Source organism: Gigantopelta aegis, chromosome 1 (assembly GCF_016097555.1).
Source record: "Gigantopelta aegis isolate Gae_Host chromosome 1, Gae_host_genome, whole genome shotgun sequence".
NCBI lineage: Eukaryota > Metazoa > Mollusca > Gastropoda > Neomphalida > Peltospiridae > Gigantopelta > Gigantopelta aegis.
The window spans coordinates 27,070,942-27,096,961 of NC_054699.1; the positions used below are offsets into that span (position 1 = coordinate 27,070,942).

Consider the following 26,020-nt stretch of genomic DNA (forward strand, 5'->3'; position numbering starts at 1 on the left):
CATTTCTGCATTATTCTGGGATGAGAGGATAGGTTAGATGAGGAGAGGGCCTAGTAAGTTGGCAAATCTGTGCTCAATCCTTTTGTTGTTTATGCATTAAAATATGTTTTCAATAATAAAAAAATAAAAATAAAGTTTTTTAAATACTATATATCCGATTCCATGTTTGTTAATGACAGAAACTGCATATACGGGTAGGTTATCCCTTTCATTTTTAATTTTATTTTAAAATTTCTGTATTTTTTTTAAAGAATGGACCTTTTGGCATATTCTGTCTTGCATTGCATTTTCCTTATTTCAAATAATAGTGTGAGAATAATAGTTTAGTTCATGTGTCACTTACGCAAATATAGTTTGCATAACACTTTTTTTCGTTCACACATTTACTTCAAGACAAGATTTACATGGTCATGATGGGTTATGCAACAATGAAACGGGTTATCTGAAATTGTTTTGTATAACCCATAAATAGTTGACGCAAATTGCCAGTTCTCAGAGGCCAGAAAAGGTATTATAACCCCCCCCCCCCACACACACACACACACACACACACATACACACACACACTGTTAAATGCTTATAGCGTTTTTGTTTTGCAGCAAGAATATAACCTGGAAGGAATCAGCTGGAGCCACATTGAGTTTGTCGATAACCAAGATGCCCTTGACCTTATCGCTGTCAAGCCGATGAATATTATGGCTCTCGTTGATGAAGAAAGCAAATTCCCACAGGTCGGTGACATTTTTTAAAAAGTAATGCTGGGATATGGCTTTTATATAGTATTATATTATGGTATGGCATTGTCTGTCCATCTGTTTTTAAAAAAAGTAATGCAGGGATATTGTTTTTATATAGTATCATACTGTGGTATGGCATTGTCTGTCCATCCGTTTTTAAAAAAAGTAATGCAGGGATATTGTTTTTATATAGTATCATACTGTGGTATGGCATTGTCTGTCCATCCATTCGTCCGTAAATGATTCATTTACCTGAATTGTTATTTGAGATCTCGGTATACCTACGTTTGTTTGACACCCAAAAGCCAGTGCATTGGGGTTTTGTTATTCATTCATTCATTCATTCATTCATTTTGGGGGGCAAGGTGTAGCCCAGTGGTACAGTGCTCGCTTTATGCACGGTCGGTTTGGGATCGATCCCCGTCAGTGGGCCCATTGGGATATTTCTCGCTCCAGCCAGTGCACCACGACTGGTACATCAAAGGCCGTGGTATGTGCTATCCTGTCTGTGGGATGGTGCATATAAAAGATCCCGTGCTGCTAATCGAAAAGAGTAGCCCGTGAAGTGGTGACAGCGGGTTTCCTCTCTGTGTGGTCCTTAACCATATGTCTGATGCCATATAACCGTAAATAAAATGTGTTGAGTGTCGTTAAATAAAACATTTCATTCATTCATTCATTCATTCATTCATTCACATTGGAATTACAGAGACTAAAGGCAGAACTGTGTGTGCAATTGCTTTACCTCAGCTGTTGCATCAGTTACCTTCATCCCTTTATCAGGGTTAATAAGTGTGCTTCAGTGGTGTCGTTAAACAGAAATCAACTTTACTTTGTATCTTATTGTGCATAATTGAACATTTTATTTGTTCCATGTTTAGGGTACAGACCAAACCATGTTGAACAAACTGCATCAACATCACCGTAGCAACAACAACTACCTGAAGCCAAAATCTGCCTTCAACACAACGTTTGGACTGAACCACTTCGCTGGAGTGGTTTTCTATGACAGTGAAGGTATGTCATGCCTGTATGTAATAAAACTGGTTTGTTTTCCACAGGACTGAAATAACTAAGCAAGGTAATAAACATATACCAGCAGATTATGACTTTTGAAACGTCATGCATGTGTCATCACGCATAGCGACATTACAAAATTGTTCATCGTACAATGTAAGTGAAATAACATAAATAATAGCTTTTTTCCTTTTTATGATCTGCAGGATAAAGATAATAACTAGTTAATGAAGTAGGATATTGTCTTTATCTTGTTCTGGCCCTTGTTACTTTCACAGGATAAAATCAGTATCCTACATCATTAACTAGTTATTCTCTTTGTACATTATCTTTCAATCATCCATTCTATAAAAATATGTGTGGTTTGATCAGATGGCAGGAGTGGGGGAAAGGTTTAGTGCACTTCAGGTTGAATTGATGGGGGTGAAAGGAAGTGATCACATGCATTCCCCTCAAAAATGAAAGTCGGATTGGGCTTTATTTATTTAAGTAGTCGGGTTGTAGGAAGCAATAATTAAAACCCCTGATTGATCCAAATTCCAGACTAAATGCTAATATAGACTGTACGCTGTGCATGTGTGTAGTCAGGCTAAACAAATTAAAATCCATTAGTTTTAATGAGAAAGTCTAGATTGGATGTGTGCAATGCATGTTTCTGCAAAATGCATACAGCAAGCCAGAATGAATAGCATATGGTGTATATGCCCAAAACACAATAGACAGACACACCAGTCACAACAAGTAAGACTGCATGCATACATCACATCCAGTCTATATTTAGCATTAAGAGTATAATTTTGAAGTGTGTGGTTTCAGGATTTCTGGAGAAGAACCGTGACACATTCAGTGCTGATCTCATTCAGCTGATACAGACGACGAAAAACAAGTTTCTCAAGAAGCTCTTCTCCAACGACATCTCAATGGTAAGACTCGGCTGTCTGGTTTAATAACGCTTAGCTCTTGGTAGAATTTTGTGTTCAATTGTTTTTGTTGGAAAAATGCATCTGTGGATGCTCATCTCATGTTAAAAAAAAAAAAATAGTCGGTGTAGCAAAGGCAGTGGTATATGTACCTGTTGTACTGTTCTAATGTTATCCATGCTGCATATGGCCACACACACACACACACACACACACTGGCCATGCATGCACACACACACACACACACACACACTGGCCATGCATGCACACACACACACATTGGCCATGCATGCACACACACACACACACACACACACACTGGCCATGCACACACACACAGGCATGCACACAGCATAAATACACACATACACAAACATTTGCATGCACACACACACACACACACACACACACACACATGCACACACACAGAGCACACACACACAGCATAGACAAACACATACACACACACACACATACATACACAGACTTATACAAAAACACATGCATGCACACACACACACATACATGCACATGCACACGCACACGCACTCACACTTGAACTAAGTAACTAAAGCATGTGATGATTGTACTGCTATCTAAAAGTTTCCTTTGTGACCAGGGGACGGACACTCGCAAGAGAACCCCGACGCTCGCCGCACAGTTCAAGAGATCCCTGGACTCCCTGATGAGAACCCTGGGAACATGTCAGCCCTTCTTCGTCAGATGCATCAAGCCTAACGAGTTCAAGAAAGCACTGGTATTTATTCAACCCTTATTTGTCAAATGTTTCAAGCCAAATGAGTTTAAAAAAACTCCTCTTGTACGGTATTTATTCAACCCTTCTTTGTCAAATGTTTCAAGCCAATAAGTTTTAAAAAACTCCTCTTGTACGGTATTTATTCAACCCTTCTTTGTCAAATGTTTCAAGCCAATAAGTTTTAAAAAACTCCTCTTGTACGGTATTTATTCAACCCTTCTTTGTCAAATGTTTCAAGCCAATAAGTTTTAAAAAACTCCTCTTGTACGGAATTTATTCAACCCTTCTTTGTCAAAATTTATGTTTCAAGCCAAATGAATTTAAAAAAACTCTAGTACAGTATTTATTCAACCCTTCTTTGTCAAATGTATCAAGCCAAATGAGTTTAAAAAAACCCTCGTCAAATGTACATGTGTATCAAGCCAAATGAGTTTTAAAAAACTCTGGTATTTATTCAACCCATCTTTGTCGAATGTATCAAGCCAAATAAGTTTAAAAAATGCTGTAGTACTTATTAAAATGTCAGTCCTTATTCGTGAAATGTATCAAGCCAAACGAGTTAAAAAAAGCTCTGGTATTTATTCAACCCATCTTTGTCAAATGTATCAAGCCAAATAAGTTTTAAAAAAGCTGTAGTACTTAATAAAATGTCAGTCCTTATTCGTGAAATGTATCAAGCCAAACGAGTTAAAAAAAGCTCTGGTATTTATTCAACCCATCTTTGTCAAATGTATCAAGCCAAATAAGTTTAAAAAAAAGCTGTAGTACTTAATAAAATGTCAGTCCTTATTCGTGAAATGTATCAAGCCAAACGAGTTAAAAAAAGCTCTGGTATTTATTCAACCCATCTTTGTCAAATGTAATAAGCCAAATAAGTTTTAAAAAAGCTGTAGTACTTAATAAAATGTCAGTCCTTATTCGTGAAATGTATCAAGCCAAACGAGTTAAAAAAAAAACTGGTATTTATTCAACCCATCTTTGTCAAATGTAATAAGCCAAATAAGTTTTAAAAAAGCTGTAGTACTTAATAAAATGTCAGTCCTTATTCGTGAAATGTATCAAGCCAAACGAGTTAAAAAAAGCTCTGGTATTTATTCAACCCATCTTTGTCAAATGTATCAAGCCAAATAAGTTTTTAAAAAGCTATAGTACTTATTAAAATGTCAGTCCTTATTCGTGAAATGTATCAAGCCAAACGAGTTAAAAAAAGCTCTGGTATTTATTAAACTCATCTTTGTCAAATGTATCAAGCCAAATAAGTTTTTAAAAAGCTATAGTACTTATTAAAATGTCAGTCCTTATTCGTGAAATGTATCAAGCCAAACGAGTTAAAAAAAGCTCTGGTATTTATTCAACCCATCTTTGTCAAATGTATCAAGCCAAATAAGTTTTTAAAAAGCTGTAGTACTTAATAAAATGTCAGTCCTTATTCGTGAAATGTATCAAGCCAAACGAGTTAAAAAAAGCTCTGGTATTTATTAAAGTGTTAACCCTTTGTGAGATGGTTCATATGAAATGAGTTACAAAAAAAGCATTGGTATGTATTAACCCTTTGTGAGATCTATCAAGTCAATGGGGTGAAAAAAGCACTGTTTCCATTACACTTTAAGCCAAATGAGTTAAAAAACGCACTGGTATTTATTGTGAGATGGTTAAGACCAAATGGGTTAAAAAAAGAAAGAAAAGTCAATCCTTCTTCGTCAGATGTATCAAGCTGAACCATTGGTATTTATTAAAATGTTAACACTTTGCGAGATGTATAAAGTCATATGAGTTTTAAAAAACCCTCTGGTATTTATTATAAAATGTCAGCCCTTCTTAGTGAAATGTATTAAGCCAAGTTTAGCAGACTCAGTTATCATGATTTAAAAATAAGTGTTAAACCAGATATACAAACATTTGTTTAACAGAAAGCTGCTGTAAACAGCTGTGATACTCCAGACTATAACCATTTCTCTCCTCTTTTTTTTACAGCTTTTTGACTGTTTTCCTCTTCTTACAGCTGTTTGACTTAGAGCTGGTCTGTAAACGGCTGCAATACTCCAAACTTTTAAGTGTTTTTCTCTTCTTACAGCTGTGTAACTGAGAACTGTGCTGTAAACAGCTGCCATAACCCCAGACTGTAACTGTTTTTCTCTTCTTACAGCTGTTTGACTGAGAGCTGTACTGTAAACAGCTACAATACGTTTCTTCTTATAGCTGTTTGACCTGGAGCTGTTTGACCAAGAGCTGTGCTATAAACAGCTGTAATACTCCAAACTTTTAACTGTTTTTCTCTTCTTAAAGCTATTTGACCGAAAGTTGTGTTATAAACAGCTGCCATAACTCGACTTTTTACAGCTGTTTGACTGAGAGCAGTGCTGTAAAAAGCTGCAATACTTTTAACTATTTTTCTAAAAAACAATTACAGCTGTTTGACCGAGATCTGTGCTTGAAACAGCTGTGATACACCAAACTTTTAACTGTTTTTCTTTTCTTACAGCTGTTTGATAGAGAGCTGTGCTGTAAACAGCTGCGATACTCTGGGATGATGGAGACGATTCGTATCCGACGTGCTGGCTACCCGATCCGGCACAAGTTCAAGGACTTTGTTGATCGATACCGTCTGCTTGTCAACGGGATTGGACCCTCGCACAAGGAGGACTGTCTGCAGGCATCGAAGAAAATCTGCTCGGCCGTCTTACAGTCTGTAGACTATCAGTTGGGACGGACCAAGGTTTTTCTTAAGGTAACTTTAACTATTTTAGTCCCTACCAGAGGGGACTATAGGTTTCGTTTCCGTCCATTTGTCCCAAATATAGGTTTTGGGGAAAAAAATATCATAGTGCTACAAGATATTGAGCTGAAATTATAGCTTTATTGTTCGTCATTCTAGCCAGTGCACCACGACTGGTCAAAAGGCTGTGGTATGTGCTATCCTGTCTGTGGGAAAGTGCATGTAAAAGATCCCTTGCTTCATTAGGAAAAATGTAACAGGTTTTCTCCGAAGACTACGAGTCAGAATTACCAAATGTTTGACATCCAATAGCCGATGATTAATTAATCAATGTGCTCCAGTGGCGTTGTTAAACAAAACAAACTTTTAACTTTTGAACTTTTAACTCATAGGTTTCATCTCCGTCCATCTGTCCCACATACAGTTTTCAGGACATTTGTTTTGCAGTGCATCAAGATATTGAACTGAAATTATATCTTTATCGTATATTGGTACAGATCAAGTTCAACTTTCATGGCAATTTACTAATATTTGGTAGAGTTATGGGCCTTGAATTTAGGAAATAAGAAAATTAGTATGCTCTAGTGGTGTCAGATTTTAACTTTATTGTGTTCAGATGTGAACCAAACATTCTTTTCCTTTCCAAACAAAACTATATTTTAAGATTTCAGTTTAAATCGTTTTCAGGATGCACAAGATGCCTTTTTGGAACAACAAAGGGAGATAACCCTGACGAAGAAGATCCTCGTGTTACAGAAGTCAGTTCGCACATGGCACTGTCGTCGCCGCTTCCTCCGAATGAGGAAGGTCATCATCACAATCCAGTCGTCATGGCGAACCTATCGTGAACGTCGCAAGTTCATACTGGTAAATTAAACATGTCACCTTTTGTGTATTGGTAGAGCGGGTCATGGTCCAGTGGTAAAGCCCTCACTTGATGTGCAGGCCTTGGATCGATCTCCATCGATGGGCTATTTCTCATTCCAGCAAGTGCACCATGACTGGTATATCAAAGCTGGTGGTATGTACTATCCTGTCTGGTGGATGGTGCATATGAAAGATCCCTTACTGGAAAAATATAGTGGTTTTTCTCTATAAATCAAAATGTTCGACATCCAGTAGCTGATGATTAATAAATAAATGTGCTCTAGTGGTGGTGTTGCACAAAACTAACTACAACTTCATTGAGTCCCCCCCCCCCCCCCCCAGCAGCCATCCCAAACATTGCCCCATGTCAAGTAAATCAAATGCTGTGGGATGTGCTGTCCTGTATGTGGGAAAGTGCATATAAAAGATTCCTTTCTGTTAACGGAAAAAATGTAGCGGGTTTAATCTGACCACGTATCACAATGTTTGACATCCAATAGCTGATGACTAGTTAATCAATGAATGTGTTATAGTGGTGGTGTTGAACAAAATAAACTTTAATTTTTTTTCTCTTCTGTTGTCAGATGCGACAAGCGTACATGCGACTCCAGGCAATCTGTCGATCTCGGATTCTCACCGCACGATACAACATCCTCAGAGGAATGATCATCAACTTCCAGGTCTGTCTGTCTGTCCTGTCTGTCCTGTCTGACTCTGTCTGTCTGTCTGTCTGTCATGTCTCTGTCTGTCTGTCTGTCTGTCGTGTCTGTCTGTCTGTGTGTTCATGTGTAACACATTGGGCCGAATTTACAAAGCCTGTTTACCTCTTACATGCGTGTACAATGTAACTACATAATTTGTTTTATTTGTAAATTTTTTTATTGTCCCAGAAGAAAAAGTAGTGTTAGGGTTGGGGCCCTAAATCACTACTACAATACATAGCATATATATTTTAGTAGTAACTTATACAGGTAATTACATAGACATATCTAGTATAAGAAATATTCTTTAAACTCCTCTAGGGCACTGACCTAAATTGAAAAGAAAGATGGAGAAAAAAGGAAAAAGAAATAAGAAACGAAAGAAGGAACAGAGTTACTTCGTGCATAATTGCACATATATGACAGTATATTCATAGAGATACCTACATACATAAATGCATACACATATATATTATACATGTACATATATTCACAGATGTACCCACATCTACCAGAAATATATATGGAAGAAATGAAATTAAAAGTATTATATTTGTTCTAAAATGTAGTCTGAATTTTGTTTTCAAACAAGCTGTTTCCATGTCGAGATTATCTTTAAGTCTCAATAAAATAGTGTTTGCCACGTTGCCCATTCATTATTAAATACATCGTATTTACAAGTTTTTAAAAGAATATATCTTTCAATTTCAAATCTATGTTGCATTATGCCATGCACAGCATTAATACTTAAACATTTCTTTTGTATTTTCATACTGTATATATAATATTTTATATTAATTATTAACCAGTTTATAGAATCTCTTTTATTATTATTTATCAAACCAAACATTATAATAATTTTATTAAAATGAATTATAGTTCCTGTTCGAGTAAATATCCAATCTGTTACTGCTTCCCATAAACGAAGATTATTACAGAAGTTACATATATCAGAATCAGTGTAGTTAATCTTGTATAGAAAAGTATTAGTAGCTAATATCTTTTGCAGTAATCTATACTGAAACCACATATATTTACAATGCTTAAACACATGCATTTGAGAAAAACAGGCTTCGTAAATTTGGCCCATTTATTTTTCATGATTAAAATAACAAACAGAATTACTGTAAAATAATTTATACTAGTAAAGTAATAATTATATGACTGTTTGATTAATAACTAAGAATAATTTGAAATAATTTAATATGTAGAATCAAACATGTTTTTGTTTTTTTTGTTAGAATTAATGTGCATGTTTTTTAGGCTTATATTTAAATTAATCGACTAATGTGGTAAAACAAAAAGCCTAAAATGAAACAGGTCTAAAATAGATGAGTTAGTGGGTTAAAGCAAATACTTTTTTCTGTTGTTTTTTAAAGATCAGGGACCTAATTCACTAAACTCTCACAACTTTGCGATCTCGCAGTGCAATGCTAAAAGACTTGCAAAGAGAGGATGCTTTGGTGTCTAGCAGAGCCTAAGAGAGCTTTGTGAATTAGGCCCATGGGCCCTGTTTTACGAAGTGATCTTAGCCCTGCGATCACCTTAAGTACATACAGTAGTAATGCACTTAAGGTGATCTTAGCACTAAGATCGCTTCCTAAAACGGGGCCCTGTTTAGTAGCTACCAGTATTTGTCACGTCTTCTTGGTATGGTTTGTATTAGAATAATGTTTTTGTAATTTCAGTGTTATGCCCGAGGATTCCTGGTTCGTCGCTGGGTCCAGAAGAGAATGGTGGCCGTTGTGAGGATACAGGCTGCACTGAGAACTATGATCGCCAGGAAGAAGTACCGCAGGATGCAGATAGAGGTAATATTGCAGTGGTGCTCAGTGGTAAAGTGTTTGCTTGATGTGCGGTCAGTCTGGGATCAATCCCCGTCAGTGGGCCCATTGGGCTATTTCTCGCTCCAGCCAGTGCACCACAACTGGTATATCAAAGGCCGTGGTTTGTGTTATCCTGTCTGTGGGATGGTGCATATAAAAGATTCCTTGCTGCTAATCGAAAAGAGTAGTCCATGAAGTGGCAACAGCGGGTTTCTTCTCTATCTATATCTGTGTAGTCCTTAATCATATGTCCGACGCCATATAACCGTAATTAAAATGTGTTGAGTGCGTCGTTAAATAAAACATTTCCTTCCTTATTTCTACAGTTTCACCAGTGTTCAGCATCCCCTGCAGTTAAGAAAATATCTGTGGCCAAAAAACAAAATGCTGTCGAAAAATATAACCTAAAATAGTCTACCGCATTGCTGATTGCTGTGGGCAATGGCAGGGTTTGTTTCATTTAGTGTGGTGATATGTGCCTTCCTAACTTCACTAATGACAATAGTTTAGCAAATGCACCATTAGCTTCTCAAACTCTACTGGTTTTCACAGATGTTATTCATTTACGGTTTGTCCCAAATTGATCACATGACATTGTGGTGGGGGTGGGCGAGGGGCCGCGTGACTGGTTGAGATTCAGAAAGCTAAGCATCTATTTTTTTTATAGAGGTTTTGGTGCATGCTCCCCTGGAAAAAAGTTAAAATTAGATGTTCTGAAATGAATTTTTTCTCTTGTGTTATACAAGGAAAATTAGTCATGAGAAATGTTGGTTAAAGCCAATAAATTAAATATGTATAGCTAACATACACTTTAACTGGCAAATATATGTCAAAAAACATGTTCAGGACCGATATTTATGAAACCATTTTAGCGCTACAAAATTGTAAAACCATCATAGGTTGTGAACAGTGTCGCTCGTCAAATACCAAAACTGTTTGCTTGTTTCATAAAAATGGTATGACAGGCAAGCTTGTTTAGTATTTTGTATTTATGTAATAACATCAGCCACATAAAACTAGTATTTGACAAAACTGTGGAATAGCCTATGTATTTAACTGTTCTGTTTTCAGTGTGCAAAGAGAGTAGAGGCTCTTTTGTTTTAAGTATTATTACACACCAGTGTAAGATATTGCTCATGTCATAACAATCACTCAATATTACTGGTCATATAAAACTAGTATTTGACAACACTGTGGAATAGTCTATGTATTTAACTGTTCTGTTTTCAGTATGCCAAGAGAGTGGAGGCTGAACGGATCCGCCAGGAGGAGGAGAAGAAGTTGAGGAAACAGATGAACATGAAGAAAGCCAAAGAAGAGGCAGAGAGACACCACAGGGTTAGATACATTTTATTATCCACCTGGTCCATGATATACAGGGAAATATAACCACAGGGTTAGATACGACATTTTATTATCCACCTAGTCCAAGATATACAGGGAAATATAACCACAGGGTTAGATACGACATTTTATTATCCACCTAGTCCAAGATATACAGGGAAATATAACCACAGGGTTAGATACGACATTTTATTATCCACTTAGTCCAAGATATTCAGGGAAATATAACCACAGGGTTAGATACGACATTTTATTATCCACCTAGTCCAAGATATACAGGGAAATATAACCACAGGGTTAGATACGACATTTTATTATCCACCTAGTCCAAGATATTCAGGGAAATATAACCACATGGTTAGATACGACATTTTATTATCCACCTAGTCCAAGATATTCAGGGAAATATAACCACAGGGTTAGATACCACATTTTATTATCCACCTAGTCCAAGATATTCAGGGAAATATAACCACATGGTTAGATACGACATTTTATTATCCACCTAGTCCAAGATATTCAGGGAAATATAACCACAGGGTTAGATACCACATTTTATTATCCACCTAGTCCAAGATATACAGGGAAATATAACCACAGGGTTAGATACCACATTTTATTATCCACCTAGTCCAAGATATACAGTGAAATATAACCACATGGTTAGATACGACATTTTATTATCCACCTAGTCCAAGATATACAGGGAAATATAACCACATGGTTAGATACGACATTTTATTATCCACCTAGTCCAAGATATTCAGGGAAATATAACCACAGGGTTAGATACCACATTTTATTATCCACCTAGTCCAAGATATACAGTGAAATATAACCACAGGGTTAGATACCACATTTTATTATCCACCTAGTCCAAGATATACAGTGAAATATAACCACAGGGTTAGATACCACATTTTATTATCCACCTAGTCCAAGATATACAGTGAAATATAACCACAGGGTTAGATACCACATTTTATTATCCACCTAGTCCAAGATATACAGTGAAATATAACCACATGGTTAGATACGACATTTTATTATCCACCTAGTCCAAGATATACAGGGAAATATAACCACATGGTTAGATACGACATTTTATTATCCACCTAGTCCAAGATATTCAGGGAAATATAACCACAGGGTTAGATACCACATTTTATTATCCACCTAGTCCAAGATATACAGTGAAATATAACCACAGGGTTAGATACCACATTTTATTATCCACCTAGTCCAAGATATACAGTGAAATATAACCACAGGGTTAGATACCACATTTTATTATCCACCTAGTCCAAGATATACAGTGAAATATAACCACAGGGTTAGATACCACATTTTATTATCCACCTAGTCCAAGATATACAGGGAAATATAACCACATGGTTAGATACGACATTTTATTATCCACCTAGTCCAAGATATTCAGGGAAATATAACCACAGGGTTAGATACCACATTTTATTATCCACCTAGTCCAAGATATACAGGGAAATATAACCACAGGGTTAGATACGACATTTTATTATCCACCTAGTCCAAGATATACAGTGAAATATAACCACAGGGTTAGATACGACATTTTATTATCCACCTAGTCCAAGATATACAGGGAAATATAACCACAGGGTTAGATACCACATTTTATTATCCACCTAGTCCAAGATATACAGTGAAATATAACCACAGGGTTAGATACCACATTTTATTATCCACTTAGTCCAAGATATACAGGGAAATATAACCACATGGTTAGATACGACATTTTATTATCCACTTAGTCCAAGATATACAGGGAAATATAACCACATGGTTAGATACGACATTTTATTATCCACTTAGTCCAAGATATACAGGGAAATATAACCACATGGTTAGATACGACATTTTATTATCCACCTAGTCCAAGATATACAGTGAAATATAACCACAGGGTTAGATACCACATTTTATTATCCACTTAGTCCAAGATATACAGTGAAATATAACCACAGGGTTAGATACCACATTTTATTATCCACTTAGTCCAAGATATACAGGGAAATATAACCACAGGGTTAGATACGACATTTTATTATCCACTTAGTCCAAGATATACAGGGAAATATAACCACAGGGTTAGATACGACATTTTATTATCCACTTAGTCCAAGATATTCAGGGAAATATAACCACAGGGTTAGATATGACATTTTATTATCCACTTAGTCCAAGATATTCAGGGAAATATAACCACATGGTTAGATATGACATTTTATTATCCACTTAGTCCAAGATATACAGTGAAATATAACCACAGGGTTAGATACGACATTTTATTATCCACTTAGTCCAAGATATACAGGGAAATATAACCACAGGGTTAGATACGACATTTTATTATCCACTTAGTCCAAGATATACAGGGAAATATAACCACAGGGTTAGATACGACATTTTATTATCCACCTAGTCCAAGATATACAGGGAAATATAACCACAGGGTTAGATACGACATTTTATTATCCACCTAGTCCAAGATATACAGGGAAATATAACCACAGGGTTAGATATGATAATTTATATAATCATTAACATATACGAGCTATCAAATAGGAAAACCTACATCCTTTCATTTTCTTTCAAGAGGCGGGACATAGCTCAGTAGTACAGTGCTCGCCTGTTGTGCAATCAATCTAGGATCGATTCCCTAAATTGATTCCCATCAGTGCGGCCATTGGGCTATTTCTCGTTCCAGCCAGTGCTTCACAATTGATGTAATAAAGGCTGTGGTATGTACTATCCTGTCTGTGGAAATAGTGCATATAAAAGATCAATTGCTGCTAATCGAAAAGAGTAGCCCATGAAGTATCGACAGCGGGTTTCCTCTATCAATATCTGTGTGGTTCTTAACCATATATCCAACACCATATATCCTTAATTAAAATGTGTTGAGTGTGTCGTTAAATAAAACATTTCCTTCCTTCCTTCTTCATTTATTCAGGAGTGTGGTAAATATTGACAAGGAGGTGATAGAGGAGAAACAAACACAGAATTCATAAAGTCATTCATTAATCAATTAAATTCCTTCTTTCCTTCCTTCAGGAGTGTCTGGTGAAGATTGACAAGGAGGGGATAGAGGAGGAACAAACACAGAATTCATTAAATAATTCATTTATTAATTCATTAATTCACTCATTATTTTGTTATTTCATTCTTCCAGGAGCGTCTGGCGAAGATTGACAAGGAGGTGGTGGAGGAGGAGCAGAAGCAGAGACAGGAGGCCATCAACATAAAGGAGAGACTGAAGCAGGCTGAGTTCGACCGCGATCAAGATGTCAACGAGTCCGCTCTTGTACGTAAAAACAAAATCTCATTTTTGTGCTTTACGACCGAGATAACCTTTTGGAGGTTTTACATTTGTAGGTGTTAAGGCTAATTTAGACTGGATGAGTCATGTATGTTTGGTCCAGCTTAAAAAAAACAAAAAACATTATAGTCTTATTCAAAATTTTCTAAGTTTCATTGAGAACGTCTAAACTGGATTTGTATGTCTGCAAAATACATGCTCTTGTAAGTAAAACAAACTCTTGTTTTGTGCTTTACGATCGAGATAACCATTTGGAGGTTTTACGTTTGCAGCTGTTAAGGCTAATTTAGACTAGATGCATCACGTGTGTGTGGTCCAACTTAAAAAAAACAAAACATTGTAGTCTTTATTCTAAATTTTCTAAGTTTCATTGAGAGTGTCTAGATTCGATTTGTATGTCTGCAAAATACATGCGGCCGGCCACAATGAAATAATCGTTTATTGTGTATAGGCCCAAAACGTAAACCATAGACCCAACAGTTGGACATCACTCATGCACCACTTTCAGTCTTATACGAGCCTTTGTTGTCTGCCTGATGCTCACAGATGTCATTTTCAACTTAAACCCTAAAGTCTAAATCCTGAGGTCAGAATTTGCGGGCATGATATAGACAATAACACTTGCACATCTAAAAACTCCATATGGTAATCTCCTAAGTAAATAACATATGTCTGTCTACATTGTAAACTGAAGCATTTGTTCACGAAACACTGTAGAACCTCAAAAAGGTAACTTAGCCTCGCTTTACTTTCTGATGACGTCAATAGCTTTACATATGTTACTGATGCCCACAAAACAATGTAATTAAGCATACACAAATGAACATAGACAGACAGACAGACAGACAGATATTTTATTAAAGTCTTGCCCCATATATACACAGTAAAATATATGAAACAATTATTAATAAACAATAAAAGGCCACTTCTTATGGAGTTATGAGAGACTAAAACAAATCACCTTATCAATAGTAAACCATACAGGTATATTATGTGTAATATATATGCAATAAAAAATACATTAAAAAAATTCTTAATAAACAATATAATGGTCACTCATCATGGAGTTCTGAGAGACTAAAAATACATTTTTTAAATATTAAAACATGCAGACATATTATACTTTAAAAATATCAAGTATTGACATTTAAAATACATGGAAATGGGTCTATCAGTTTAGTTGGCACGTAATGTAAGCTTCCAAACATCATGAAATCAACAAGTCACCTCTTATGTTAAAACCCCCATTATTTCTGACCTTCTATAAATCAGGTACACCAGTATTATAATTGTCTTTTTAATTATTTTAATGATCTTAATATTTATTGTTTCAACCTTTTAATATATTACTTTAAACTTTGGCATTGACACTAATTAAAATATTTATTTTAAATTTTAATATCAAATTGCTTGTAATTTTAGTGCTTCAAATTTCATATGTCCCCTCTAGTGATTTAAATTTTACCTGTAATTTGTGTAAAGTTAATTGTAGTTTGTGATTAAATTGTACCTGTAATTTGTGTAAAGTTAATTGTAGTTTGCGATTAAATTTTACCTGTAATTTGTGATTGAATGTTACATGCAATTTGTTATTGAGCGTTACCTGTAATTTGTGATTACATTTGACCTGTAATTTGTGATTGAATGTTACCTGTAATTTATTATTGAATGTTACCTGTAATTTATTATTGAATGTTACCTGTAATTTATTATTGAATGTTACCTGTAATTTGTAATTGAATTTTACCTACAATAATTGTTTCAGGTGGAGCAGCTATTTGGGTTTGTCGGAGAAGACACTGGGACGCCTCTTATGGCGACTGGACAAGGCCCAGCAGCCTTTAGGGTTAGTTACTCCATTGTAATATCTAAGATATGCTATATACCAAATGTATTGAATGAGCTGTTACATTTTCTATACTTTCACCATCAGAGTAATTCAATTCACTGCTACTGAAAAAGAGATATTGTTGTGGTATCATTTAATAATTAAATGCATTTTCTAGTATTTCTAGCTTTATAAGGATATAACTATGTTCAGCATTTTACAGTATTTACCAGCCTTGGTGGCGTCATGGTTAGGCCATCAGTGTACAGGCTGGTAGGTACTGGGTTCGGATCCCAGTCGAGGCATGGGATTTTTAATCCAGATACTGACTCCAAACCCTGAGTGAGTGCTCCGCAAGGCTCAATGGGTAGGTGTAAACCACTTGCACCGACCAGTGATCCATAACTGGTTCATCAAAGGCCATGGTTTGTGCTATCCTGCCTGTGGGAAGCGCAAATAAAAGATCCCTTGCTGCCTGTTGTAAAAGAGTAGCCTATGTGGCGACAGCGGGTTTCCTCTAAAAAAACAGTGTCAGAATGACCATATGTTTGACGTCCAATAGCCGATGATAAGATAAAAAATCAATGTGCTCTAGTGGCGTCGTTAAATAAAACAAACTTTTTTTACAGTATTTCTTTTGGACTGTGACTTATACTAAACATTTCTTTTTTTAAATCATTTGTATCTGCATGTGTTTTAAATATTTTAAAGAGCCTGTAGCCATTACCTTTTTTCACTTCACTAGCATAGCATGTGCTGTTTTATAACATTTTATATTTAATTGAATTAGTGTTACATTTATACTATTATGTCTTTTATAGTTTAGAGATGTCAGTGTAGTTTGTGCACATGTACAGTTCAACCAACTTTCAGAATATTAGCTACATCTAAAAAAAATTATATTAGCTAAATGTTTTTGACTTCTATTAAATATTTAAAAAAAAAAAAAAATTCTAGGATCTGGAAGTGAAATGTACCAATCACCTTGGAGAATGGTATTGATATGAATATTAAATATTTTAAATTAATTTTTCTAGGATCTGGAAGTTAAGCGTACTGATCATCCTGGAGAATGGTATTGATGTGAATATTAAATATTTTTTCTTGGATCTGGAAAGTGAACCGTACCGATCACCTTGGAAAATGGTATTGATGTGAATATTAAATATTTTTTCTAGGATCTGGAAAGTGAACCGTACCGATCACCTTAGAGAATGGTATTGATGTGAATATTAAATATTTTTTCTAGGATCTGGAAAGTGAACCGTACCGATCACCTTAGAGAATGGTATTGATGTGAATATTAAATATTTTTTCTAGAATCTGGAAGTGAACCATACCGATCACCTTAGAGAATGGTATTGATGTGAATATTAAATATTTTTTCTAGGATCTGGAAAGTGAACCGTACCGATCACCTTAGAGAATGGTATTGATGTGAATATTATATATTTTTGATTAATTTTTCTAGGATCTGGCAGTGAACCGTATCGATCATGTGGAGAATGGTATGGATGTGAGCGAGGTGATAATTGGGCCACACGATGAGGATGACGAAGATATCCGGGAGTACAAGTTCTCCAAGTTTGCCGCCATGTACTTCCAGTCGAACGCGACACACACATACATCCGCAAGGCGCTCAGGCAGCCGCTGCTGCCTCTCCGAAACGAAGGAGACCAGTTGGTAAGGGGCAGTAACTCTTACTCATTTTCAGTCACTTCATTTTCATCAGTGCATCTTTAATTAAATTTTTTAAAGCAATATTTATTTCCAATTTTTGATGAATGGGATTGGCAGTGTAACTGGATGTGCAAAAAAAATAAAGTAGCCTGGCAGATTACCACGTTTAGACATCTTGGCCTGTGCTTATAAAACGTTTTTAGAGTCCAGACTCAATCTCCAATGATGTCACACATATACAACTTGTATGTTGTTGTCATGACATTACTGTCTCAGATTCTAGTCTTGAGTCTAGACTCTTAAAAGTCATATAAGCACCAGGCCAGGTAGCCTGAATGAGAAATTGTTGGCCAAAATACCTAGGGCTACCGCTAAGGTCGAGACGTGTGTATATTGTTGTTGACCTGTGTGTATTGTTGATCTGTGTGTATACTAATGTTGACCTGTGTATACTATTGTTGACCTGTGTATACTATTGATCTGTGTGTATACTATTATTGACTTGTGTGTACTATTGTTGACCTGTGTGTACTATTGTTGACCTGTGTATACTATTGTTGATCTGTGTATGTTGTTGATCTGTGTCTACCATTGTTGACCTGTGTGTATTGTTGATCTGTGTATGTTGTTGATTTGTCTGTATACTATTGTTGATCTGTGTGTATACTATTGTTGACCTGTGTATACTATTGTTGATTTGTGTATGTTGTTGATCTGTGTCTACCATTGTTGACCTGTGTGTACTGTTGATCTGTGTATGTTGTTGATCTGTGTCTACCATTGTTGACCTGTGTGGTACTGTTGATCTGTGTATGTTGTTGATTTGTGTCTACCATTGTTGACCTGTGTGTACTGTTGATCTGTGTATGTTGTTGATTTGTGTGTATACTATTGTTGACCTGTGTGTATTGTTGATCTGTGTGTATACTATTGTTGACCTGTGTATACTATTGTTGATCTGTGTATGTTGTTGATCTGTGTCTACCATTGTTGACCTGTGTGTACTGTTGACCTGTGTGTATTGTTGATCTGTGTGTATACTATTGTTGACCTGTGTATACTATTGTTGATCTGTGTATGTTGTTGATCTGTGTCTACCATTGTTGACCTGTGTGTACTGTTGATCTGTGTATGTTGTTGACCTGTGTGTATTTTGACCTGTATATATTCTTGTTCTGTGTTTCTACCATTGTTGACCTGTGTTTCTACCATTGTTGACCTGTGTGTATTGTTGACATATATTTACTGTTACCTTTGCATATTTTCAGGCTGCCCTGGCTGTTTGGATTGTAATTCTCCGATTCATGGGAGACCTGCCAGAACCCAAGTACCACACCGCCATGGCTGAGACTCGGGTACTAGGTTACTTAAACTTTAGTGTTGTCAAAAACCGGGATATACGTATTACGTTTCCAATAGTGACAGCATTAACTTAATATGCATTTATCTCCAATGTTTGTGTTTTGTGTTTGAGTCAATGTCTCACAAGCTATAACTCCTAGATCAGAAAAACTTTGTTTATAAAAACTGTTGCATCTATCAGTAGTCAATTTGGCACTAGCATGTTTAAAAAAAACCCCAAATATATATATATATTTTTTTTCCTTCTTCTAAAGAACTAGATTAATCTTGAATGTTATATAACAAATTATTTAAATTATTTTTTAAGGACCAAATTGGTTTTTCGTAGATAATTTTAGGATTTAAACAGCTTCCATTTCGTATCATGTTTTATGTCCTGAATGAAATAATATTCAGCTGTCACGAGCTATAGTGATTAAAAAAAAAATGGATTTCATGAGGAACATAAACTTGATACCCTATTTATCACTCACAATTGTTTTCAATTTGTCACTGAACTTGTTTGACTGATGTTCTGGTATAGCTAATCATAACACATTGAGGTATGACGTTCAAGTGGGACGTAACACTTTGATAGTGAACAAAGATATTTTTAATCATATGGGTACTAAAACATTTAATTCCACAGAATTCATCTTAATATATCATATCATTTACAGTATGTTACAGGAATGTGTGCCTCCAATACTTTTTATAAAGCAATTTTATTATGTCATTCATCCAAAATCTTTTTTCAGGTTTTATAATATGTAATTTCATTCACTAATCAACGTGATTACTATTTCAGGACAACACCCCAGTAATGTCGAAAATCTACTCCACCCTTGGTCGTAAGTTCAATAAGAAAGATCTAGAGGAAGCGATGCGATTGGGCGAAGATCTGGTGAGTGTGGTAAATATAGAATGCTTTCGTTTTTTCTTGGCATTAATCTCTAACCAGTGTTGTAGTTACTTTCAGCTTCTCTTGTGTGCCTCTCGTGTGCCGTGCTTGTGCCACCCAAGTGCCATGCTTCGTTCATCTTTCACTGCCATCTTTGCCCGTAGACCACAGAACTTCGGTTTCTCGTGATTTTGTTCCCAGCTGCAGTATCCAAGATGACTCTGAAAGACTTTTAGTGCTGCAGTATCCAAGATGACTCTGAAAGACTTTTAGTGTCGTCCTGTTTGCCATGACTGATTGGATCATTAGTTTTGCTGAACGAGAAAGAATGTTACTGATTGGACAATTTGGTTCCGTCTCTATGTAAGATCGTTTCTGATTGGACCACAGTAGTTTTCTCAGTGAGACATGTTTGACAAATTTCTGATTTGAGGATTTTTCTGAACAGTATTTCAGTGTAAATTTTTACATATGATTTTTTTCCACTTATACTATTATTCTGAAGATGGTTATTGAAAAATACACATTCTGATTGGAAAGCAGCTAATCATGGCAACCCATATTTCGATGGACACCAGCTTATGATAACCTCATAAAGCATGCATTTTGAATTGGATAGCAAATCATAACAAACATTGAATGAATGCCAGTTTGTGAGACCTGACAGCATGAGTTTTGATTGGATAGCAGATGATGAAACACCTGATTCAATTGGATAGCAGATACTGAAACACCCGATTCGATTGGATAGTAGATACTGAAACACCCGATTCGATTGGATAGCAGATACTGAAACACTGATTTGATTGGATAGCAGATGATGAAACATGAGTGACTTGATTGGATGGCTGATCCAAGTTGTCAGATCAACACTTCTTACCTGTGGAGTGTGGTTCTGTGAGATCTAAGCTTTTTTCCATTCATTTTTTAATAACATTTATTTGCACAGTTTGTAGATGTGTTTAAATACCCTACTTGTATATGTTTAACTCTGAGCTTGCTGCCATAGTTTGATACCCAATAGGCGATGTATTTTTCGTGCTGGAGTGTCGTTAAACATCTATTCTATTCTATTCTGAGTTTTCTGAGTGAAATGTTTCCATTTTTTTTCCTATAATTTAAAGTTGTTTTCTGCTATCCTGAAAACTTCCAGGCCTTGCACTTTCATAAAACAAACTCACCATAACAGTCTACATTATAAGATGCCGCAAATTTTAACATTTTTTTTAATCCAAGGTAATTTTAGTTTTTGTGGGATAAATTGATTTTTTTTGTTAAGTTTGAAAATAGACTGAAATGCTGCAAGATGATATCACATTAAAAAAGAGATAATTGAAGCTGTATCCTAAAAGGACGCGAGCGATTATTTTTAAAATCATTGATTTCAATTGCCGTTTCATAACTTGACGCATGCAGCGCGACACATTTATCCTTCGCACCGTACACATGCGGTTAGGATACGGCGATTGAAATCAATAATTTCTAATTAATCGCTTGCATCACTCGTGTCCAGTTAGGATACAGCTTTATGCTTTTTGTTTATGTATAGCAAGCTTAGAGTTCAATATCGGATTTGTTGTGGTAAATCTATTCACTTGTTTGGTAGTTTATGACAGTTGCTTTAATAGATTTAAGTTACTAATGACTAATTTAGGACATCTTCCATTATGACTGTCTTTCATTTTTAGGTTTACTAGTCACTTGGCAATAAATAAATAGTAGCATTTAATAAAATAAGTAGCATTTAATTTTTTAACATTATTATTACAGGAATGTAACAGTTGATGTTAAAGGCATACTGTCATGGATTTAAGGACCTTATTTCTCTAAAAATGGATAATTGCATCACCTTAACTGAACCACGAGTGAAATCCATGTCAACCTTCTCGGCAATTTTAGTTATTGAATTATGGACCATTGCCATAATTCAATTATTTTTACATAATATTAATAAATGGAGTATGGTGGTTATGAAGTTGGTTGAATAAAGTACATTTAGGGACAAATCAAATTATTTTTGTTCAGGTAATACTTTGTTAGACCATTAAATAAGTCAGTGGTCTGTGACAATATGCCTTTAATGTATTATATGATTGTCTTTGAAAGTAATTTGCTATTTAATACATAGCACCTCTGAGTAAATATGCAGGGAGTAACCAATATATTACATACATGTTACCTACCACTCATGATATCTTGTTTTAAGCAACATTTAGTTAACTGCATAATTTATTTTATGATTGTCCTTGAAAGTCATTCCTTTAATATCAATTAATCATATTTTCATATTTTTCTTGTTCGCTTTTCTACTTCATTTTAAATAATTACTTGTACATGTGACTTTAATACAACACTCTGTACAATGTCTAACAAACGTATACTTTTTTTTATAATTGTGGTCATAAAGGAACGAGAACAGCCAGGCTATGCAAGGAATACAACAAGTAGACGGAAGAAGAATATTATCTCCCTTACCCTGAAGAAGAAGTCCAAACTGACGGATGAAGTGCGGCACAAGTTACAGGAGTACGACACTGTCGGAAGTGGAAACGCCCTGTTGGAGGATCGGCCGATGTCGAATCTGGAGAAACTTCATTTTATCATCGGTCATGGAATTTTGAGACCTGATCTCAGGTATGAAATATTTAGGGGAGGATCTAGGGAAGGGGAGTTGGGGGTTCAAGTTACAGGAGTACGACACTGTTGGAGGATCGGCCGATGTCGAATCTGGAGAAACTTCATTTTATCATCGGTCTTGGAATTTTGAGACCTGATCTCAGGTATGAAGTATTTAGGGGAGGATCTAGGGAAGGGAAGTTGAGGGTTCAAGTTACAGAAGTATGATACTGTCAGAAGTGGAAACGCCCTGTTGTAGGATCGACCAATGTCGAATCTGGAGAAACTTCATTTTATCATTGGCCATGGAATTTTGAGACCTGATCTCAGTATGAAGTATTTAGGGGAAGATCTAGGGAAGGGGAGTGGGGGTATTCAAGTTACCCCTGATACCAAATCCCAAATTTCAGTACTGCCCAGTTCTAATATCCATTGAGATCCGGAAAAGGTTTTGGGGTATTTTGTTATAAATTTTTATTATTTTGTTTTAAATCCAGAGATGAGGTGTACAGCCAGATCTGCAAACAGCTGAGTCAGAATCCGTCGAAAGGAAGTCACGCTCGTGGCTGGATCTTGCTCTGTCTCTGTGTCGGCTGCTTCCCACCTTCAGAAAAGGTACGAGGTTTGAAAAGTGCTTGAATTTGAGTCCCGGGCCCTGTTCTCTGAAGCGATCTTTGCTCTAAGATCACTTCAGTGAATGAGGCCTAGTTCATAACATAAAGTGCTTGAATTGCACATTTCCACTAAAAAAAATTAAAATTTACCTTCCACAGGTTTATGTTCTCACAGTGTCAAAATGTGTTAGCTGGTATTATCATCCATTAAAGGCTTCTGTAGGAGATATTGCTGGCACTATAATTTGCGATATCTCCTGCGGTTTCTTATAATCTTGATTGGTCAGATTTTAATCACAAGACAATGTTTTGTTACGTCACTGTGTTTGTTTCAGCACTAAACCTACCATTAGTGACGTCACGCCACTGCCATTTCGCTAGTTAACGAGTCTACCGCTGACATTCAACCCACATTACTGACATTGTTTACAACTGTTGCAACTGAAAAGAATGATAAAAAGAATACCCCACTCGTATCTTGTGATATCAAAATTTATCGGCACTCGTTGATAAAAAGTACTTTTATCAACTCGTGCTGATAAATTTTGATATCACAAGACACTCGGGGAGTATCCTCTATTTTATTGACAGTTTTTACTTGTCAGAGTTACCAATTTAAATATGATGAATGCAAAAGTCCTTGAAAACTGTAAATTTACTGTGAAAAGTGCTTAAGAAGTGCTTAAATTTTGCCTTCCAAATTATGTATGAACCTTGGTTTTATTTCGTTTAGATCAATCAAATATAAAATCAGCATGTCCATTATATCTGAAACTAGGAGACTGAAAACATTAAGCAGTTTATCATCAGAATGAAAGAATAAATTAATTATAAAATAAACGAAACTTCATTGTTTTTATTTTGTTGCAGCTGGTGAAGTACTTACGGAACTTCATCCAGGACGGACCCCCAGGTTATGCCCCATACTGCGAGGAACGACTGCGAAGAACGTTCTTCAATGGACCCAGAAATCAACCGCCGAGCTGGCTGGAACTTCAGGTGATGATCATCGTCTTGTTAGTTTATTACACTACAGGGTGGAACATAACTCTAAGTAGACTGCCCATGTTGTGTGTGATTGGTTGTAGAATATCTTCAGGTGATGATCATCGTCTTGTTAGTTTATTACACTACAGGGTGGAACATAACTCTAGTAGACTGCCCATGTTGTGTGTGATTGGTTGTAGAATATCTTCAGGTGACGATCATCGTCTTGTTAGTTTATTACACTACAGGGTGGAACATAACTCTAGTAGACTGCCCATGTTGTGTGTGATTGGTTGTAGAATATCTTCAGGTGACGATCATCGTCTTGTTAGTTTATTACACTACAGGGTGGAACATAACTCTAGTAGACTGCCCATGTTGTGTGTGATTGGTTGTAGAATATCTTCAGGTGACGATCATCGTCTTGTTAGTTTATTACACTACAGGGTGGAACATAACTCTAGTAGACTGCCCATGTTGTGTGTGATTGGTTGTAGAATATCTTCAGGTGACGATCATCGTCTTGTTAGTTTATTACACTACAGGGTGGAACATAACTCTAGTAGACTGCCCATGTTGTGTGTGATTGGTTGTAGAATATCTTCAGGTGACGATCATCGTCTTGTTAGTTTATTACACTACAGGGTGGAACATAACTCTAGTAGACTGCCCATGTTGTGTGTGATTGGTTGTAGAATATCTTCAGGTGACGATCATCGTCTTGTTAGTTTATTACACTACAGGGTGGAACATAACTCTAGTAGACTGCCCATGTTGTGTGTGATTGGTTGTAGAATATCTTCAGGTGACGATCATCGTCTTGTTAGTTTATTACACTACAGGGTGGAACATAACTCTAGTAGACTGCCCATGTTGTGTGTGATTGGTTGTAGAATATCTTCAGGTGACGATCATCGTCTTGTTAGTTTATTACACTACAGGGTGGAACATAACTCTAGTAGACTGCCCATGTTGTGTGTGATTGGTTGTAGAATATCTTCAGGTGACGATCATCGTCTTGTTAGTTTATTACACTACAGGGTGGAACATAACTCTAGTAGACTGCCCATGTTGTGTGTGATTGGTTGTAGAATATCTTCAGGTGACGATCATCGTCTTGTTAGTTTATTACACTACAGGGTGGAACATAACTCTAGTAGACTGCCCATGTTGTGTGTGATTGGTTGTAGAATATCTTCAGGTGACGATCATCGTCTTGTTAGTTTATTACACTACAGGGTGGAACATAACTCTAGTAGACTGCCCATGTTGTGTGTGATTGGTTGTAGAATATCTTCAGGTGACGATCATCGTCTTGTTAGTTTATTACACTACAGGGTGGAACATAACTCTAGTAGACTGCCCATGTTGTGTGTGATTGGTTGTAGAATATCTTCAGGTGACGATCATCGTCTTGTTAGTTTATTACACTACAGGGTGGAACATAACTCTAGTAGACTGCCCATGTTGTGTGTGATTGGTTGTAGAATATCTTCAGGTGACGATCATCGTCTTGTTAGTTTATTACACTACAGGGTGGAACATAACTCTAATAGACTGCCCATGTTGTGTGTGATTGGTTGTAGAATATCTTCAGGTGATGATCATCGTCTTGTTAGTTTATTACACTACAGGGTGGAACATAACTCTGTAGTAGACTGCCCATGTTGTGTGTGATTGGTTGTAGAATATCTTCAGGTGACGATCATCGTCTTGTTAGTTTATTACACTACAGGGTGGAACATAACTCTAGTAGACTGCCCATGTTGTGTGTGATTGGTTGTAGAATATCTTCAGGTGACGATCATC

General features: G+C 36.2%; 1 protein-coding gene across 8 annotated transcripts in view; it reads left to right on the plus strand.

The window, feature by feature from the left end:
- LOC121373100 (myosin-VIIa-like) overlaps positions 1 to 26,020 on the plus strand; it is a 138,680-nt gene that overhangs the window by 92,074 nt on the left and 20,586 nt on the right. For 6 of the 8 annotated variants that reach the window (XM_041499550.1, XM_041499578.1, XM_041499557.1 and 3 more), the window contains 17 exons: positions 600 to 731; positions 1,619 to 1,754; positions 2,571 to 2,677; positions 3,294 to 3,431; positions 5,914 to 6,159; positions 6,835 to 7,014; positions 7,599 to 7,694; positions 9,404 to 9,526; positions 10,772 to 10,879; positions 14,097 to 14,228; positions 16,009 to 16,089; positions 17,543 to 17,755; positions 19,021 to 19,107; positions 19,902 to 20,006; positions 22,402 to 22,628; positions 23,108 to 23,225; positions 24,095 to 24,223. In XM_041499550.1, coding sequence (XP_041355484.1) covers positions 600 to 731; positions 1,619 to 1,754; positions 2,571 to 2,677; positions 3,294 to 3,431; positions 5,914 to 6,159; positions 6,835 to 7,014; positions 7,599 to 7,694; positions 9,404 to 9,526; positions 10,772 to 10,879; positions 14,097 to 14,228; positions 16,009 to 16,089; positions 17,543 to 17,755; positions 19,021 to 19,107; positions 19,902 to 20,006; positions 22,402 to 22,628; positions 23,108 to 23,225; positions 24,095 to 24,223 — 2,358 coding nt within the window. The remainder of the gene's footprint in view (positions 1 to 599; positions 732 to 1,618; positions 1,755 to 2,570; positions 2,678 to 3,293; positions 3,432 to 5,913; positions 6,160 to 6,834; positions 7,015 to 7,598; positions 7,695 to 9,403; positions 9,527 to 10,771; positions 10,880 to 14,096; positions 14,229 to 16,008; positions 16,090 to 17,542; positions 17,756 to 19,020; positions 19,108 to 19,901; positions 20,007 to 22,401; positions 22,629 to 23,107; positions 23,226 to 24,094; positions 24,224 to 26,020) is intronic. The other 2 variants (XM_041499599.1, XM_041499572.1) reach the window with 1 other exon arrangement.